At 47.6% G+C, this 18,485-nt stretch overlaps 4 protein-coding genes across 4 annotated transcripts; all 4 read left to right on the top strand.

The window, feature by feature from the left end:
• The first annotated feature begins 104 nt into the window (after nt 1-104).
• Nucleotides 105-960, top strand: LOC6547475 (lipopolysaccharide-induced tumor necrosis factor-alpha factor homolog). The gene is made up of 3 exons (XM_001976235.3): nt 105-318; nt 370-505; nt 574-960. The coding sequence occupies exons 1-3, from the start codon at nt 174-176 to the stop codon at nt 677-679; spliced, it is 387 nt and encodes a 128-aa protein (XP_001976271.1). The 5' UTR covers nt 105-173; the 3' UTR covers nt 680-960.
• Nucleotides 876-2,022, top strand: LOC6547476 (lipopolysaccharide-induced tumor necrosis factor-alpha factor homolog). The gene is made up of 2 exons (XM_001976236.3): nt 876-1,356; nt 1,687-2,022. The coding sequence occupies exons 1-2, from the start codon at nt 1,010-1,012 to the stop codon at nt 1,790-1,792; spliced, it is 453 nt and encodes a 150-aa protein (XP_001976272.3). The 5' UTR covers nt 876-1,009; the 3' UTR covers nt 1,793-2,022.
• A 200-nt stretch (nt 2,023-2,222) lies between these two features.
• Nucleotides 2,223-3,643, top strand: LOC6547477 (lipopolysaccharide-induced tumor necrosis factor-alpha factor homolog). The gene is made up of 3 exons (XM_001976237.3): nt 2,223-2,912; nt 2,981-3,110; nt 3,178-3,643. The coding sequence occupies exons 1-3, from the start codon at nt 2,657-2,659 to the stop codon at nt 3,296-3,298; spliced, it is 507 nt and encodes a 168-aa protein (XP_001976273.1). The 5' UTR covers nt 2,223-2,656; the 3' UTR covers nt 3,299-3,643.
• LOC6547478 (RING1 and YY1-binding protein A) lies at nt 3,614-6,159 on the top strand. Its single transcript, XM_001976238.3, has 2 exons — nt 3,614-4,270; nt 4,644-6,159. Exons 1-2 carry the CDS (start codon nt 4,132-4,134, stop codon nt 4,955-4,957), a joined length of 453 nt encoding a protein of 150 aa, XP_001976274.1. The 5' UTR covers nt 3,614-4,131; the 3' UTR covers nt 4,958-6,159.
• The last annotated feature ends 12,326 nt before the right edge of the window (nt 6,160-18,485 follow it).

Genomic DNA, 18,485 nt, shown 5'->3' with positions numbered 1-18,485 from the left:
AGTTGTTTGACTTCGTTTGCGCTCAGCGCAATGCAAACAAGATACAAGATATAAAGCTACGAAAAAGAGCTTTTGCCAGCAACATTGTTGCGCAACATCAGTGACTCGCCAGTCAGAGAGTGAAACGCGAGACTTGGACTCGGTTTCAGTTCGCGATTGCCAACCAGACGAAGATGCAGTACAATCAGCAACCACCGGGAGCCACGGGCTATCCCCCCCACCAGGTGCCACCACCCAGCTACGAGCAGGTGGTGCACGTGCAGGCGCCAATTCGGGTGGTTCACTCGCCAGCCCCGCCGCCCGTGGTGATCATACAACGTGGGTTTAGCTGAATATGGAAAAATATATATGCATGACAATGACTTACAGATCAGACCGTATTGCCGGTGGGTCCGGATCCCACCTTCATCACCTGCCCGCACTGCCATGTCCAGAAGCTGACCCGCGTGCAGTACTCGCCCAGTGTGAAAACGCACTGCATGGCCGCCATTCTGTGCATCGTTGGGTAAGATCTCCAGATTTTCACCTGCGCAGTGCTCCCATCTTATCTAATCTCTGGAAAATCCCAAACAGCCTCTGGTGCTGTGCCTGCCTGCCCTACTGCGCCACCAGCTGCATGAACGCCAATCACTTTTGCGGCAATTGCAACAAGTTCGTCGGCGTCTACAACAGCGATTAGAAATGCCAGTAACGCCAGAAGTAAACAGAACCAAACGAACCCAACCAAATCGAACCGATCACCGCTCCTCACCGATCATAGTTCATCGATCATCGACCACCGCTCACAACCTCACACATGCAAGTATCATCAACGAATGCGAACATTTTCGGCCAGGTGTCGACAGACCGACAGCTATACGATGAAATTCCCCCAAATGGGGTAAACAATCGGGCCGGCAAGCTTTGGCTTTACTTGATAAGAATACGCGATACGAAACACACTTTTTTCCACGGCGCTCCCTTGAGTCATTTTCCAGCGATTCACACACCCAGTTGGGCCCAAGACACCATGGATCCCGTCTATCCAGCTGCGCCCTTGGTGGCGCCCAAGGGATACGTCGAGCTGCAGTCCGTCCCTGAGCAGCAGCACCTTCTGCCAGCGGCGCCACCCAGCTACGACCAGGCCACAACCATTCCGGCGGAAACCACGGGACCGGGACCAGCTCCAGGTCCATCTCCAGCGCCAGCCACCACCACCAGTACCCAGCACACGGTCGTCGTGGTGCCCGGTTCACCCTACGGCCCGGAGCCCATGGACGTACAGTGTCCGTACTGCCACAACTTCGCCCGGACACGGGTCTCCTTCAAGCCCAACTCGCGCACCCATCTGATAGCCTTGATATTGTGCCTGTTCCAGTAAGTACCCGGAGTAGATAACGTGGTGTGTGGGTAGCCAACTTTGTGCACGCGAAGCGGCAAAAGCTCCATTTAATCCGAAAAATTATGACATAAAATCGCCAACTTCTACGCCCTACAAGTATGTGCTCTATAATATTGTCACATTCTGAACACAACACACATACAGTGAAGTTTGTTATTGTTATTTATTGTTATCTATATACATATGTACATATGTAAATGGCAGTAATAATCAACAGCTCTGCAGTAATCAAGTGGAATAGACCTTAGCTGTTTGTCACAATCCACTTGGCGATGACTCACTACCTCTTCTTTTATTGCCCACAGGTTGTACTGCTGCGTGTGCCTGCCGTATTGCATTGCCAGTTGCATGAGCATCAATCACTACTGTGGCATGTGCGATCGCTATTTGGGCACCTACGATCGCAAGTAGGAGACCAAGAATTTCGGGGCTACCTGTTCATGTGTACACATTTTCTTCAAGTAATTAGTTAATAAATGGACTGCAGCACGCAATGCGAACTAAAGCGAAGTATTTCGTCATTACCAGTGACGCTTTAAAGTTTTAAAGTGGCACGGAACTACATTTTTGTGTTAGGGGAATTAGCCCATTTTCAGATATTGTTTGTAAGCAATAAACAAAATGTTAAATGTAACTATAAATACAGTTTTTCTCAATTCTGCCAAAAAACAAAACCAAAGTCAAACTGGTATTATTAGCTCATGCTAATTTAAGTTATTTAGGGCAGTTATTTTTAAGTCATTTTTTGGTTCGATTTCGCTGCAGAAAGCTCTTTGGCTTAATGTTTAATTGTGCACTTCTAACTTTAACGCCCTTGAATGCCTTCATAGCTCGCGTATTTACCCAAAGCCCAACTAATTACTGGCCATGCTGAAGTGCTATCTGTATCTTTATCGGATATCCTATTCTCCTACCTGAGATAAGTTGGATAAACAAAGCCGTTCACTGTGTGCATTAGATAAAGCTCGGTAAACACCATGCGAGAGATACTTTCGGTTTTGCAACAGCCCCAAAATGATTGCTCAACCGGATGGGAGCTTTCCAAGCTCGCTCCGCTCCGATCCGAGCCGAAAAAACTTGAATGCGATTCAGAAACTGAATCTCTACCTGGATACAAATCCGCTGGCAGTTGCGAGCGGCGATCGAAGTGCAAAAGACGCCGTCTACTTGTAAATACGCAGAGTAAACGGAAACCTGAATCTCTTAGTAACGTTTATAAACCGAAAACAATACCCGAACTTCGCACTCGTGCAGGGGTTTCATACTGCGTTAGCCATGGATCAGAAGCGAGCCATGCTTTATCCGCAAATGGATTTCGACACCCCCACTGCCCCCTCGGCGACGCCAACGCGGGAGCTGGGCAGTCCCATCGCCAACGGCCTGCCCATCGAGGCTCCGCCATCGTACGATGTGGCGGTGTCCGTTCCGGTGGCTCCAGCGGTTTCCGCACCAGCAGTTGCCCCAGCGCGACCGCCGCCAGTGGTCGTCGTGGAGCAGCCAGCCCCACAACCACCCACAGTGGTGCCAACAGGTGTGTAGTTGATACGTAGCTACAGTTTGGTTGTGCAGCTCTTCTGACGTCACGCCCTGCTATTGCAGATACTCTACACTTGGGTCCAAACCGAAGTAGGGTTCTCTGCCCCGCCTGTGGAGCTAACAAAACCACGAGGATGACGCACACGGCTAACTCCAGGACCCATATGGTTGCAGGTCTCCTCTGTTTGGTCGGGTATGTTGTATATTACGGTTGTCTATCAAATAATGATTTATATCTTGGTATTTTTTGCTCTTTAAAGATTTTGCTGCTGCGCCTGTTTTGTTCCCTATTGCATGAACAGTTGCCGCACGGGAAATCACTATTGTCGCAAGTGCAACACTTTCCTGGGAGCCTACAATCCAAAAGGGATGAACCGATGATAAGACTGCCAAGATAAGAAGTGATCTGGGCGCTAGAAAGATAGAACAGATACAAGTTATAAGCAAACACAAAGCAGCTGATGTTTGCCAGCGGATAAATTATGGTTGTATGTACAGAAGCCATTGGCTAGAACGCAAAGCGTCGAAAAGAATCATTGGTTATTTAAGCATATGTGAGATAGCTTAAAAAAAATTGTATAAGTTTCCCAAATTCTGCTTTGCCCATAAGCACTATAGTAAACATAAGCAAAACCGCTTACCTTCCCATTGTTGCTGAAGCAGCTGGCCTTTGGCTGGCTAAAAAAATAAATGCGTGGGCGAAAGCTTCATAATAAAATGCAAACAAGAAGCAATGACAGGCCATATTTCAAAATAAAACTATTTTGGCGCCCAAGCGGATAGAGTTGCCACATTAACACCGAACGCTGGCCAACACTGGCGGCGCGCTACTATCGAAATATCGATAGCCTGGCATTGAGCACTTTTACGATACGGCAATGTTGCCGCAGCCAAAAAGACAATTGCAGAAAGTTTTTTTCACAACAAAAAGCCAACGAAAACGCTCGATTTAAGCAACAAATGCGTGCCAAAAGCGCAGCGAATCTCCACTGAGGCCACCGTGTGTGCGTGGGCGTGGCATAGGTGCGGGCAGAGCAGCCAAACATCACAGGAACACGGCCAGCAGCAGCAGCGCAGCAGCAGAGGGGCGGGCAGAGGCAGAGGCGGCGGCAGAGGGAAAAGTCGGGCATTTTCATTGGATTCGTTTTGGTCCGATTCGATTGGATTGTGGTTACTCCAGCGGCGCCCAGGCGTTCCTCCTCTCCTCCTGTATTATGGACAAGAAATCCTCGCCGGTGCGACGACAAAAGCGGCAGGCGAAGGTGATCGAGGAGAACTTCTGGGACTGCAGCGTCTGCACATATAGAAACTCGGCGGAGGCCTTCAAGTGTCGCATGTGCGACGTGCGGAAAGGTGAGTGACCCCGATTTTGCTTCGGTTTCGCTTCCGAGTCTCAAGATTGCCCAGATTGCCAGGTGTTGTGCGAGCGATTTGTTTATCCTTCTGCAAGGATACACACTGATTTACGCACACATCAGCATCAGCATTGGGATATATCAGGCTGATTTGTATTTGATAGATATAAGTAATAGTCAAACAAATACTGTTGGCTTCTAATGATAGTCATCGATGGTATCGATTTGTTTACGTAGAATAAATACATTCACATTGCACAGCAAAGCTAATACTTTTCGAAAACACTGAACTTAAACTTAACTAGAATAAGGAGTATAGAACGCTTCTGCTTGAAGTCTGGTGCACTAACACTGTACAACTTTGTTTTTAGGAACCTCCACGCGAAAGCCACGCCTGAACTCAGCGCTAGTCGCCCAGCAGGCCGCCACTTTGCCGGGAGCCAGTGCCAACATGCCCAACGGGAAGTCTGCATCCGGATCACGGCATGGCAGCGGGCACGACCGGCAGAGGCACAAGCGGTACCCGGCACGCTTGAAAAACGTGGACCGATCGACGGCACAGACGCGAGAGGTGACGGTCAACTCGGTGACCGTGTTCATCACAGAGTACAAGGCCAAGCCGGTGAGCAGCCGACGCGAGTCCAGTGAGCAGAGCTTCAGCGAGAGCAACGACAGCCGGAGTTAGAGGAGGCTAGAGGATACCAGGCCTCCTCGCAACCAGCTCCCCAATATTCTACGCCACGGTTCCCGGTCCCCTGTTACAAGTTGTAAATTCTAAGTGTTAGGCCGCTGGCGATAACCATTGTAAATCGAAATCCATTTAAGTTACCAAGTATTAGGCCACGTTTAAAGCCCCGAAAGCCAAGCCCCCACTAGTTCATGACTTCCAGCCCAGGCCAAGATGGCAAAGCAAAGCGAAGCGACGGCGAGTCGATTGCATTTACACGACGCTCTCCAAATCCCATTTTAAAATGCGCTAGACCCTGTAAATAGCGATGCATGAGTTCCCTGAATATCTCTGTCTCGTATCGTAATTTTAGTTGTAATTTAATTCTGCTACTCTAATTCCTAATTTATTGATGCAAAGGTAACTATGTTTAACCGCCGTGTACATGTTCAACAAAGATATCATTTGTTTTGTAAGTGTCGAATTAAAATATGGTTTAACTAAGTGCAAGTTAATCTCAATATTCCGCTAGCAGCGCCCATCCCACACATGGTTTGTGTAACTATTATAAACTGTACCCTTTTTTTTGACTAGAAAATGCTGCTTGACAACGAAGTGTAGCGAGGAGAGAGCCACGTAGCTTGGTTGTAGACAATTTGCTAATTTTAATTTGTTTGTATACAAGACTGATTAAGCGTTACCAACCAGATATATAGAGGCCCGCACACGCACCCAGCCGAGTCCGATTTTCCTTTTGGTTTACACCCAAGATAGCTTCCCAGCAAACAATAGACGAATACTCGAACTCGCAAAAAGAGAATTTTGTACTTAGCAGAGCTTAAACGCTCTTCCACCATAGCAATAATTACTTAGCAAACAATGAAAAAGTATGAATTTTGATATGAACGATTGTATTTAATATTGGATAACGGATATAATGGTTTATAAAGTGCTTGATATTTGTATTTTGAGATAGATTATTTAGCCACACACGAACACTTACACACACACACACACTCCTCGATACTGCCGACTGTAGTCAGGAAAGAACTTCCAATAGACAAACTTCAATTTGGATTATCGTAAACATTTACAATTAATATGAACAGTTTGTATTCCAAATGCTTGGCCAGTTGAGCATTAATCAACAGCAACGACAAAGACAAGGACAAAACTTAAGCAAACGCAATTAAAGCCGCACTCAACTCACACGACCACACGGATAGTTAAAACTTGAATTCCAATTGTAAAGCGTAAACTTTTAAAGCATTATAAAATACATTAAATAAATTTCGAAAACGCTATTCCAAGGAGTCGTTGTCTTCTCTCCCGCCTTAAGAGTTCAGTTTAATATTTTTTATTTGGGCTTATCCAACTTGCTAAACTTTTGTTGCCAACTTTTATTTTTTGATTCTTTTTATGGCTGACATTCGGCTTAAACTTTAAAGGTCTTTAAAGAGCAAGGCAGCAGCGCGAACCACCCCGGCTGGATGCCAGTACATCCACCGTTTGCCAGGACCCAGGACCACCCACGCGTCGCGTTTCCACCTCCACCTCCTCCTCCCCCTCCTCCTCCAGCATAACCCTAAGTGTGTGTGCGAGTGTGCCGTGCTCTGTGTTCCGGACGGAGGGGGGTTCGGAGCCCGAGCACCATCTGTATCTGTATCTGAGTATCTGCTTACGCGTGCTCCCGGCCTCCAGTTTTCGGGCCTCAGATCAGAGCAGTGCTGCTGCCAGAGTTTCGGTTTCAGATGCACGCGGGAAATCGGGAACAGGAGATGGGGCTCGAGCTGGAGCTGTAGCCGGAGCCGGAGCTGGAGCCACCGTCTCTGGTCGATGGCTACGCCTTTGGCAGCTGCCTCAACTTTTCGCACAGAGCCGGAGCACATCGCACGCTTCGCAAATAAATTACAAATTGTTTCGTTCCAGCTATGCTGCCACAGTCCAACTTGCCTAACTTCAACCGGCCTGTTTTCATGTATTCCTAGATGCCTATTAAGCCGCCGCTGTTCTCTAATTGTTAAGCTGGTTACAAATTGGCACACATATGTATATAACACTTTCAAATAAGCAAGTACTTTTCATTTCATTAAAACTTAAATCGTTTGTTCTTAATGCTTTATAGCCTACCAGCAAAATACAATTTTTCAAATATATTTAAATATTTTTAATATAACACAAGAAGGCAGAGTTCCTGAATTCGCTCACAACAAGTGCACCGAAGGAAGCTTGACTGTACCCACATACATACACACCCGATTTCATCCGCATCCCACACCCACCGGCCTTCGCGCAATTCGCTTCAGACTTCTAGCTCGGCGCTCGGAGCTCTCGTCGTTCGTATTTTCTCTAAAATGTTAAAATTCACAGGACCTCCCGGCATGCCACCCCCCATTTTCCATCCCTCTAGTTGCGACCCACAGGCGGCAGCAGGACCTGCGTTATCAGCGCCACACTCTGTGCGCTTATCTTCCATGTGCGCTTCGTTCTTGGGCTCCAGCTCCAGCTCCAGCTACAGCTACAGCTCCTCGTCCATCGTGCTCCGTGGCCCTCCGCCTTCTTATCCGTTTGTTTGTCCGTGCTTCCGCCTCATCTGTGCGACCGTCCGCACATCCTGTGCCACCCAACCGGTCCTGGCCCCCTCCACCTTCGTCCCGTGTCCTTGTGTGTAGTGGGAAAATGCTCGTTTTGCTCGCAGGAGCGAGAGGAAAACAGCAAAATCAACGTTGCAGCATTTGGAAAATGTTAAAAACTCCTTGCTGCTGCCGGGCATTGCTTTCGCATGACGCATACGCCGCGTTGTCCAGCTTGAGGATCGCCTGGCATGTCATGGGGTGGGACTGGTAATCTTCGCAAGTAACTTGAGCACTTTATGGCACAACGCGCACGTGTGTGTCTAAATCTGTACGTGTGTGTGTGTGCGTGTGTTAGATAACCAATGCTGAGTGGGGGAATCCCCTTAAAGCTGCGATTGCTGCTGGCTTTAAGCACTCTTAGGCCTTAAGCATTTTAATTACGTTAAAAACTTTTGCAGGCATTAGATAAATTGGAGCCGAAGATGAATCCAAAGCTAATGCTAAATCTGCAGCCGAGTCGGCAGCGAACGGCAAACTTATGTCACTTTGATCCTTGCGAGCAACTTTGGGCCAACTCATGCGCGAGACAATGGGGAACTACCCTCCTTGCGGCGCCTCACCCCTCCCACTGGTAATCAAGTTAGTCTTTAAAATTGAAATTCCAGCATTAGGCTAGGAATGCGAGCAACGTAAAACACAATCTATCCGAAAGGGGTGGCTGCCAACGGGATTTCGAAAGGCGGAGGACGGAGGACAACTGGGCTGGAATTGGAAGTTTCGCTGCCGCTTATCTGTTTCAAATGTGCCACAGCACGCCGAATTTCTTGCACCAAGAAATTATTGCTCGTCACCCATGGAAGTCTGTCAAATATATCAGAGGCGTCGAATAATTAAAAGTACTTATATGCGGATTTCAAGAGGCAGCTGGCCATCTATATATAGTTTTTGCGGAATATATCGGCTATTTCAATTTAAAATGATATATGGCAGATTTGGCTGAAGGCCTTAAGAGCCCCTAAGAATCATTGTTCACATTCATAGAATTTACTTAATGTGGTGCATAAATACATATTTATGCAGTATTAAATGCTGCCTTAGTTAATAGTTCTTATACTATAACATCTTTATAAACGGAACTGCAGGCGGTACCTGCAATAGTTTTTTCCACCATCAACAACCTGACCCATAAATCGAGAAGCTTTGGGCATACAATGGGCTGCTTGCTTTAATTAAAGTTGAAAATTAAAGTTTCCCGAGGAGCGAGGAACGCACAACAATCGCAGTGTCACCATCACCCCCTCGGGTCCTTTGAGAGCCCCTCGGACTCCCCCCAGCGCCCCTGGCCCTGCCCGCTTGGGCCGTCAGCTTCATTGTGTTTATTTCTCATGTTAAAATCAAATTCCCGCGTGTGCAATTTTTCATTTGGCCCCAGAGCCGGAGCGAAGGAGTCCCAGGCTCGCCGGAGGAATGAAAGGGAAGTGGAAAAATGTGTAAAGGTGCGTGTGCCGGCGAAAATCGCTGGGAATGGGGATGGAGCTGGGGTTGGGGGTGGTGATGGTGTTGGTGTTGGCCTTAGGGGGTGTACTTTGCTGGGCTGGGATCGGGGAGCCGGGTTCTTGGGGTGGTGTGATTGCTTGGCTGGCTCTTCCGGCGTGCTGTCTGACATCAGGTGAAGTCAGCTTAAAGAACAACTTTGCCTACAAACTTTTGCCGCCAGCTTCAATTCCTTGCGTTGCTCGGGTTTTTCCCTCACTGTTTTTACCCCCCTCGGCAAACGCGCTGAGCTGCATTTTGGGCAACATTTTCGATACCTGTCGGCATGTGTCGAGTACCAAGAGGTATTCCCCATCTGCACACCCAGCCCATCTGCATCTGGTTCCGTCTCCAGTCTCCCGTTTCCCGTTTCCCGACACTCGGCTCTCGGTTCTCGCTTTTCGATTTCTCCTCCTTGGCGCCCGCATAACTTGCGCTCTAAACAAAACAAAAATGCGTTGGCAAAAGCGTAGGACCGACCAGGGACAGAAGAACCAGAGACACCAAATGGAATCTGGGGGGCGGGGGAGCTGGAGCTGTGCAGGGGGCGTGGCAGGGCCGAGGCAGCTGGCTGCGATGACTACGATGGTGATGGCGACACTGGCAACAGCGAAGGCAACGTTAGTGGAACACCCTTGGAACTCCAAGTGGGTAACACGACTTTGGCGATGAGAATAAACGAAATATGCATGATATGAAAATATAAATATAAATAAATATAAATAAATATAAATATACTTTCATCGTATGTGAACTAGAGATTCTTTGAGAAGGATTCTGGAAAGAGTATCCCGCCGTTGGTCTGCCCGATGGCCTCTAAGCTGCTCCATCCTGCCTGGCTGCTCGCTGGCTCTGGCTGAAAGGACAGCGACAGGCCGCCGAGGACGAGGACGAAGGAGAGGCCGAAGAAGAAGAGCTGGGGCGGCCGAGAAGAAGGGCATGGGGCGGGTGGAAAGGGGGGCGGCGGAGGGCTTGGAGTGGCCTGGGAGCACGGGCGGGGAGGGGGTGGCAGACACGACACACCAAGTGTACAATAGCTTTAAGCTTAAACTCTCGCACACTTGCACGCACACACGCTCAGCTGCCCCACACACACACACACCCAGAAATACACACACACATATTGGGGGATACAGGGCCACGAGCAACTCGAGAGAAAAAACAATATTTCTGTTGCCTTTTCCCGCTGCGTGACGAGAAACCAGAGACGTGGAGCAACGGAGGCCCAGCCTTGGGGCGAAGTTCGTCTGCTTGTTTCGAATGGGCGGGATGTGGGGGGCGACGGGGGCGGGGGTGGCGGTGCGCGATCGGTGGGGCACCCTGTATCTGCAGCTGCTGACGGGGAAGAAAATTCACGGACGAACGCTATGTGTCCAAGTCCAAGAAAGAAAAATACTTGCCAGGCGACAGCGCAGCACAAACAGCCAAAGGTTCCAGGGCTGCGGCACTTCCAAAATATCCGACCAATATTGGAGCACAGACTCCATAAAATTGACACCCGCAAAGGCTTCAAAATCTGGACTCCGCTGAGCGGCTCAACAAACTGCGATGGGGGGCTTTATTTATATATACCACGCGGGGCATCCCCCTGGGCAAGCTAACCAGTTGAATTTCCCGGAAACCCATAAATATTGGAAACTTGCCAGACCTGGGGATAAACCAGATGAAGCTCACAGAATTACAAATTGAAATATAAGTACAATATTAAAAGATCTTGCTATTTTGCGGACATTGGTGACCATCCAGTTCCATCTTTCCATTTCGAAATGGGTCATTCGCAGGGCGAGGCGCTGGCTATCTGCGATCGAAGCCCAAGTTTGCTTCCTTATCGGGGAACACCGAAAATTAAATGATATTTTCGGTTTGTACAGCTGACGGAGGCCCGATAAGAATGTGTGCCCTCCCTCCCTAGAAAAGCGTATGTAACTCCCTGGGGAGAGCAAAGTGCAAAGGTAGATAGGACTATTTAAGAGAGCCATAGTTTTCGGAGGTTCCATACTTAATTAATGTAAATACATGTCTAATTTATAGGCTTATTGTAAGCAGACAATTAGACATAATTTAGATATTATTGGGCATTAGTTTTAGCATAACTGCTGAATATCTTAGAAGCTAGCTTTAAGTGCTAGCTTAAGTTAGTTACACACAGAAAGTAAACTGTGCTTACTGTATAGCCAGGATACCAATAGATGCTGTGCAACTTCAAGTTTAAAATACCATTTTTTTCAGAGTACTATATGGAATACGGCACGGCCACTGCAGCCCTGGCAGAATGGAGCAAAATGGAGGCGAAAGGCAAGGCGGCCAGGCAAGACGGCAAGCTCCAGCAATAGCTGTATGGTATGGCTATAGCTACGGATACATCTACAGCTACAGCTACAACATCTACGGCTGCAAGGGAGCGGAGCGGGGGGCGCAGCGCCCATTTGAGGCAGCCATCAAGTAGCGAATTCGCCGCCACGCCGTCGAGCGTTTGACATTTCCCCATACTTGCTGGCGCGCCGCCCCGAAAAGTATCTGAAAATCGATGAAATTCAACGCAGGCAGGCGGCAGATAAAAGTATCCGCTACTTTATGGTGCGTCCGCCACCAAAATGTTTCGTATAAATGCTGCCCCATGCGGCATTGGCAACGAATTCCCAACTTGCTGGCGCCGATCGCCCTGGCAAGAATCGAGAAAATCCAGTGGATGCAGGCGGGTCGAACGTTTGAGATACTTTCTGGGACGGATTTGTTCCCCCCCCACCAAAACCGAAAGAGCGACCAGAGAGCGAATTTTCTCTTGCCAGTAAGGGTATTGGTGAGTAGTATCTGTGTGTGGGCCTGCTGAATGTATCTCTCAGTTGCTGAATGAGCTTGAAATACGTTTGAAAACGCAACGGTCGTGCTTAAGCTAAGGACCAATGTAAAATTTAAATAAATTGCAAAAAAAAAATGCATTGTTGAAAAATTCAAATAATTTAGGAATTTTACAGGCGGCCACCCCCCTACTCCCCTCCCCATCGCACAGCAAAAAAAACACTTAAAATACTGCATTCATTATTTATTGCCTACATTCCGGGGCAGGCACGAGATAATCAAACATTGCAATTATCTGCACAGCCACACACGCACACACAGCAACCACAGACACGATGCATTCCATGCACATTTCATGCATTTCCTTTGTACTGTGCAACTTATCAAGTTTCCTGTCCACCAAATGCAACCCCAAAGCACCACCACCCCCAGAAACAGACACGCACACGCCCCACCGCCCACCATTAAGCATATACAATATATTCCGACCATGTACTGAACAAACTGCAGCAGCAATAGCTGCAACTCCATCAACAGCGCACTGCAGCGACATTGAGGCGCAACAGCAGCAGCAGCAGCAACAGCAGCAGCAACAACACAATCGCCACAGTGCATCAGCAATTCCGATTCGGATTGCATTTTTGTTGCACGCACGTCATTTTTGTGTGGCTGCGGATAATGATTTGGTTACATTTGATTTGGGTGCCCATTTTTATGCAAAAGCCATGCCCTAATCTAACCTGCTACAGGATGACGGCTAATTTATCACGTCGCTTTGCTCAGATACTTTATCTAAAACGAATTAGGTTTCCAAAAACGAAACATCAAATATTTTTAAATCAGCTCAAATTCAATTGGGTTTTTTTTATGTATTTCGCATATATTTGTATATTTCCTCGATGTAAACGGTCGCAGTTTGTGCTTCTGGCAGAGCATCTAACATTTCACTACTTCACAAACTTGGCTGCAGTTGCTCCCTTTTCGATGGTAATGCTGTGGTCAAAAGGAAGTGCTATCCTGTCGCCTGGCTCCGCTGGTCAACGGTTTTTACTTATTCATGTGCTCTTCGTATTTGTTGCAACACATTATAATATTCATTTCGGGGCGTGGCATCGGTCAGACTTAGCAATTAACAGGAGCGGGTTGAGGAGCGCTTTTGGGGCAGATCGGGGCGAGAGGAGGGGAAGGCAGGCAGGCAGGCAGGCTGCTTAAACGAGTCGCAAAGATCCTAAGGCGGATCAGGCAGGCAGGCAGGTGGCTGACACAGAAACCCGGCTGCCAGGCGAAGCCAAGCAACAGGCTGAGCAGCAATATTGGCAACAGCAGCAACATGCAACCACAACAACAGCAGTAAAAGCAGCCACTTGCAACAACAATGGGGCACTGTGCACTGTGCACCGAGCACCGAGCACCGAACACCGGACAACTCTTGACATGCATATGCAAAGGTCTTTCCCAGGTTTTGCGGCTCACAATCAATTTGAGAGACCTTCGCTCGCTTCTCATTGGGAACCCGCCAAAATGCAAATGACGACAGCAACAACGCCAGAATGAGAACTTTGACGAAGCCTTTGATGTGCGCCGTTGTCGGTGACTTAGCCACCCCCTCACGGCGCCGCACCGCCTCCGCCTCCGCCGCCGCTCCTCCCCAGCTCCACTCCTCACCTTTCCGTAGCCCATATGGCACGCAATCTCGAATAATCAATATTTGCGAGCAGTCCAGGCCAACGAAAGAGCCGGACTGCCCAGGTCAGGCTGAGACAGCGGAAGTCGTTGTCACATCAATGGCGACAAAGCACTTCCGCCGCTGCTCTATTCTCCTGCGCACAAAAGGATGCGACGTTCCTCAGAAGCGGGCACTCGAAAAAATAATAGGTCGTAACTGTGTGGATTCGTAAGCAAACGATAGGTTGTATCTGTATGGTGCTTCCCATCATCTCTAAGCAATTTGGTGTAGGTCTGCTATATACCCCCTTATTAGATGCTTTATACATCACAGAAGTCAAAGCAAAGATTTAGTGTCTAAATTCTAAAGTATAGCTGTTTATTTTCGCAGTGTACGGACTTTTTAGCTGCGTACCTAAAAAACAAGGAACGCAGATCTCTACAATTGTGTGTAGCTTGTATATAGATTTTAATTTTTGCCCGTAGCTTGAATCTTTTGTGTGCCAAGCTTACCACCACATTGGCTCGTTTGTCAATCCCTAGAGTACGAACAAAATATGTTGAGATATTTTTGGCGTATTTCTGGGGAACATCAGCAAAGCTGAACGTACCGCCAAATAAACTTCGAGGGCTACGATAACCCCTTATCTCTGTCAACCGGTGTAGGGTCTCTGGAATGTCGGAGGGGTTGGGGCCCTCGACTGGGAATACATATGTGCATATATGTAGGTGTGTGTATTCCCCCAGAACTTTTTTTGTAACGTTTTTCCTTACGTTTCGCTTTGATCGTCGTCTGCTCTTTGTGCATTCTTTCAGTTTGCTTTGCGTCGTCTCTCTGTGTGCCTTTTGTCGCCTGTTCTCGGCTTTCCGTTCTCCGTTCTTCGTTCTGCGTTCCCCAAATTCTCCGTTCTCCGATCTCCCGTCTCCCGTCTTCTGTCTTCAGTCTTCAATCCGAGGCATGCAGTCATCGGCGACGTCGCTGAATTTCGTTTCAGCCAAACCAAACCAAACCAAAACACCAAAGCCAAAACCAAAACCAAAACCGAACTGAACCCAAAGCGAACTGAACCAAACCGATGGTGATTCATCGAAATTAAAAATAAGTATTTTGTATCTGTATCTCAGCGCTTGTTTCACATTCGCTGCTGATGTCGATATTGCTGTTTTGCTCACATTCCACTGCCTGCGATATTTTAGCTATTTTCCCTTTTGCTCTAAGAAAGGAATGGGATTGCACCGAAACTCTCTAAAACAAGTGGATACTGGAGCTTCTAGATGTATTTCGTTGGTGGATATTTCCCAAAAGTATCTATTAGTCATGAACTCAGAGTTACGTAGCAACTATAATAACTTTCACTTTTACTCGAATTATAGAAGTTCAAAGCATGTACACCTATAATAAAGTGGCTCTAAAACCAATGTATAGATATTCTAGTTTGCGCAAAAACATTCCCTTTTATTATATATTATATATATGACTTATCCAGAGACCTTGAACGTAGCTTTTTAAAACACAATCTCAACTTGCATACAATTATTTTATATGTCTGACTTAATTTCCAGGAAACTGTGCAAGCTTTATAAAGGTCTTTGTTATGCACTTCGGATCAAGATATATCCAGAATAAATACTTTTAGCTGATAACTCCAAAACCAGATAACTCCAAGAGCATGCCACTTGACTGAGATTCCCAGGGAGACTCCCCGCTCCGTGCCGCGATTAGTCATCGAATGCTTCCTGCTCTCGGCCGAGGGATTCAAGGACACCTGTTTCCACATTCCACGCCCAGCGATTCCTGGCATGCAACATCCGCATCCATTCGAAGGATGGCAGGTAGATTCGTGTGTATGTGTGTGGCTGCTGCGATAACCTTGCCACGATTGCAGATGGTGGTGCTGCTTTGTGTTTCGGTGGTGCTACAGCTACAGCTACAGCTCTAGCTGTGGCTAATGGTGGTGCCTCGCATATCCTTCGTTGGTCACCTTGGGCGGCATTCACGAAATGTGTATCCATGACACGCACACACAGACACACACACACACAGCCATGCGACCGGGTATCCAGGGGACACACATACGGGTCCGTTGTGGATTAAAATTTCTTCGTTCCTCCGACTTTTTTACGTACGTAGAATGCATTTCCCTTGGCGAAGAGGAAGCACGGGCCGAGGGGGCTCGGGGGGAGGTGGGCATTTATTTTCGGCATTTGAAGTTAGTCCTTTGAAAAAACGGGGGTTTGAATTCAAAGCGCTAGACCGAACGAATCGCAGCGAAAGGGAATGGAATGGAAATGTGCGAAGGGTTGCTCGACGTCCTTCTCCACCTCCTCATCGTCCCCGTCCCCGTCCTCGTCCTCGTACTCTCCCCTGAACACAGTGTGTGTGCGTGTGTATCTGTGTGGAAGGAACACATTTGGATGCCAGACGGCCGTCGAGTCGCAAGCCCAAACTGAAACTCAAACTCAAACTCTTAGTGCGACATTACGGCCAAGTGTAAGCAGCAGCAGCAGCAGCAGCAGCAACATGGAATCGATTTTGGAATTCGTCTCATGGCGAGTGTGTGGAAAATGCTGATAAATGGGAGTTAGACTCGGATACGGCACACAGGATTCCCCTCGATGGCTTTCACTGCCACGGCCATGCTAATGAGACCCCCTGCCCCCCAAACGGGCCCCACGCACAGGGAGAATGCACCACACAGACCTGATTTCGATAAAAATATATCTCAAATTGTTCATCTTTTTCGAGGTTCCTGAACAAAGTACAAGTCTTGGTTGGAGCGTTGCTAACTCTATGATTTTGGACATTCAAACCATCTAGTCTATGTTCGTAACTAACATTTCAAACTTTGGCTGTTTTCTATTGCCATTTTAGAGGCCATTGGGTTAATTGGAATGTCATTTGACAAAACTAGTTGGGCATCATCTTTCATGTACATCGTTTTTCCTATTCCGAACAAAGCACATATAAAGGTTAGCACTGTTACCAGTTAACCTCTGGCATAAGCCCCATATCAAAGTTTAAGCCGAAAACTGATGAAAAATGTTGGTAACGAGTTTAGCAAACTCATACTGCAGTGTTCAGCTTTTCTCAGTGTAGCAATTGCAGCTGTCCCCTCTGCACGACGCAAATGCAAGTGCAGCTCCCCTGGATATCGTATCCAATATATCCCAAGCCCCAGAACCAAAATCCCCACCCCCACCAACCACCATCCCACACCCATCGTGACCGATAAGTGACGAGGCCCGTTCGGTGGGTGGTTGCCCGCTGGGGGGTGGCTCCGTTCGGCTGCCCATGTCGACGCATTGATAAGATAAGCGATAGCCTAAGGGCGGAGAGTCGGGAAGTCTGACATCGGGCAAATGGAGCCCAGAAGCGTGGAAAGGAGGGTAGCCGATAGCCGATAGCCCATAGGCTGCAGTCTTGTTGTTGTCGTGACTCGACGCTTTCTTACGGCTGCGTTTCAGAAAATTCAAAATTCATAGAATGCAAATGTTGGTTAAACAACATTTTGCCCGGCACACGACCGCTCTCCCAGCGCCCAGCTCCCAGCTCCAAGCTCCAGTCGCATTTTCCACTCGCAGCTGGGACGCAAACAGTACCAGACACAGAAATAGAAACAGAAATAGAAACAGAAACAGAAACAGAGACTAAGGCTGCGACTGGAGACCACACCGATTCAGGTCTCGACGAGGAAGCACTGGAGGAATGGGGCGGTCGGCAAGAGCTTAAGTCAGGTTTTGTGAGTTGAATTTTAAGTAAAACTAACTTAAACGGGCCGCTCAGCTCCGTTCAGCTCAGTACAGCTTGTAGCACTAGAAAAGCCCAACCCTTTGCGGGGATTTACCTCACAACTTACTATACGTACATATAAGGGAGCGCAGCCGCTGGAGGGAAATTTCCAAATCGGCATTAACCTAATGAATTAGAAAAGTCATTGTACTTGCAGCCTTGGAACTTACAATCTGGGTAGTGTTTGATGTAGTGCCTCTAAAGCGTCGAAACTTTTCCAGACTGAAGTCTGAACCTAACACACACCTTACCAAAACCCTATCATATTGAACTTACTTGGGATACCAATTTGAGCTCACTCCCATTGGGAGTAAGTACAGTAAATGGGTTTCCAAGGAAGGTTAAAGTTTATAATTCGCTGGGTGTTCGAGTGATACCAGCGATACAAATCATTATTACAGCTTACGAAGCTAAGCTGCCTGAAGATCTGATCTTGTAAGAAGATAACCCCTGAACGTCGATGGATTTACATGAAGTAAAGGTCCTTTACGATTCTCGACCTCTGCGCTGCACTTCCCTGGATGGCGTGCCATCATCGGTTAAGCCTCTTGGCAAATCGGATCGTTGCATCAAATTGCGAATCCGAGTTTCGAGCCCGGGACAAATGTGCCTGGGGAAATTTAAAGCTTTAATTTTGGGGTCCGGCGATTGAATAAAATTTCCGATTGGGTGGTTTCCCCACCAGCACATACATGTGTATGTATATGCTTATACCTTTGCGGCAGTGTGCGTTGTGTACATAATCACGCACACACAGCTCTTGTTGCATACGCACATTTAATGCAAATTTAAGCAGTTAGCAAGCAAGTAAAACCGTTATGTGTACACAGGATATGAAGCTGCACACGTAGGTGTGCGTGTGTTTGTATATAAATGCAAGTGTTTGTAAATGCATCGATGGCTATACATAATGCAGGCAATATAAATAATTGCAGTACATAGGCGTACGCGTGTGTGTGTGTGTGTGTGTGTGCGTTGCACAACCGCATACGCTCCACACGCACATAGATGGTGGTGTGCGTGTGTATATACACATATGTTTATATATCGGCATCTGCATCTCTGGCTGGCTGCACATTTCATTGCAATTGCATTAGTGCTGGGCCCTTTGTTCATTACAAAATGCAGAAACCCACACACGCACACATTCACGCAGTGCCGAATAAAATAAATTTCCCACAAA

Source organism: Drosophila erecta, unplaced genomic scaffold (assembly GCF_003286155.1).
Source record: "Drosophila erecta strain 14021-0224.00,06,07 unplaced genomic scaffold, DereRS2 tig00000092-arrow-pilon, whole genome shotgun sequence".
In the NCBI taxonomy this organism is placed as follows: domain Eukaryota; kingdom Metazoa; phylum Arthropoda; class Insecta; order Diptera; family Drosophilidae; genus Drosophila; species Drosophila erecta.
The sequence above is the reverse complement of the archived record's forward strand: the minus strand, read 5'-3'. Positions and strand labels throughout refer to the sequence as shown.

What these genes read in the sequence shown, in the direction of transcription:
- LOC6547475 (XM_001976235.3), top strand. Translation starts at nt 174, where the DNA reads ATGCAGTACAATCAGCAACCACCGGGAGCCACGGGCTATCCCCCCCAC. An exon ending in GCCCGTGGTGATCATACAAC is followed by an intron (nt 319 to 369) that starts GTGGGTTTAGCT and finishes AATGACTTACAG; the next exon opens with ATCAGACCGTATTGCCGGTG. An exon ending in GCCATTCTGTGCATCGTTGG is followed by an intron (nt 506 to 573) that starts GTAAGATCTCCA and finishes AATCCCAAACAG; the next exon opens with CCTCTGGTGCTGTGCCTGCC.
- LOC6547476 (XM_001976236.3), top strand. Translation starts at nt 1,010, where the DNA reads ATGGATCCCGTCTATCCAGCTGCGCCCTTGGTGGCGCCCAAGGGATAC. An exon ending in TTGATATTGTGCCTGTTCCA is followed by an intron (nt 1,357 to 1,686) that starts GTAAGTACCCGG and finishes TATTGCCCACAG; the next exon opens with GTTGTACTGCTGCGTGTGCC.
- LOC6547477 (XM_001976237.3), top strand. Translation starts at nt 2,657, where the DNA reads ATGGATCAGAAGCGAGCCATGCTTTATCCGCAAATGGATTTCGACACC. An exon ending in ACCCACAGTGGTGCCAACAG is followed by an intron (nt 2,913 to 2,980) that starts GTGTGTAGTTGA and finishes CTGCTATTGCAG; the next exon opens with ATACTCTACACTTGGGTCCA. An exon ending in GGTCTCCTCTGTTTGGTCGG is followed by an intron (nt 3,111 to 3,177) that starts GTATGTTGTATA and finishes TGCTCTTTAAAG; the next exon opens with ATTTTGCTGCTGCGCCTGTT.
- LOC6547478 (XM_001976238.3), top strand. Translation starts at nt 4,132, where the DNA reads ATGGACAAGAAATCCTCGCCGGTGCGACGACAAAAGCGGCAGGCGAAG. An exon ending in CATGTGCGACGTGCGGAAAG is followed by an intron (nt 4,271 to 4,643) that starts GTGAGTGACCCC and finishes CTTTGTTTTTAG; the next exon opens with GAACCTCCACGCGAAAGCCA.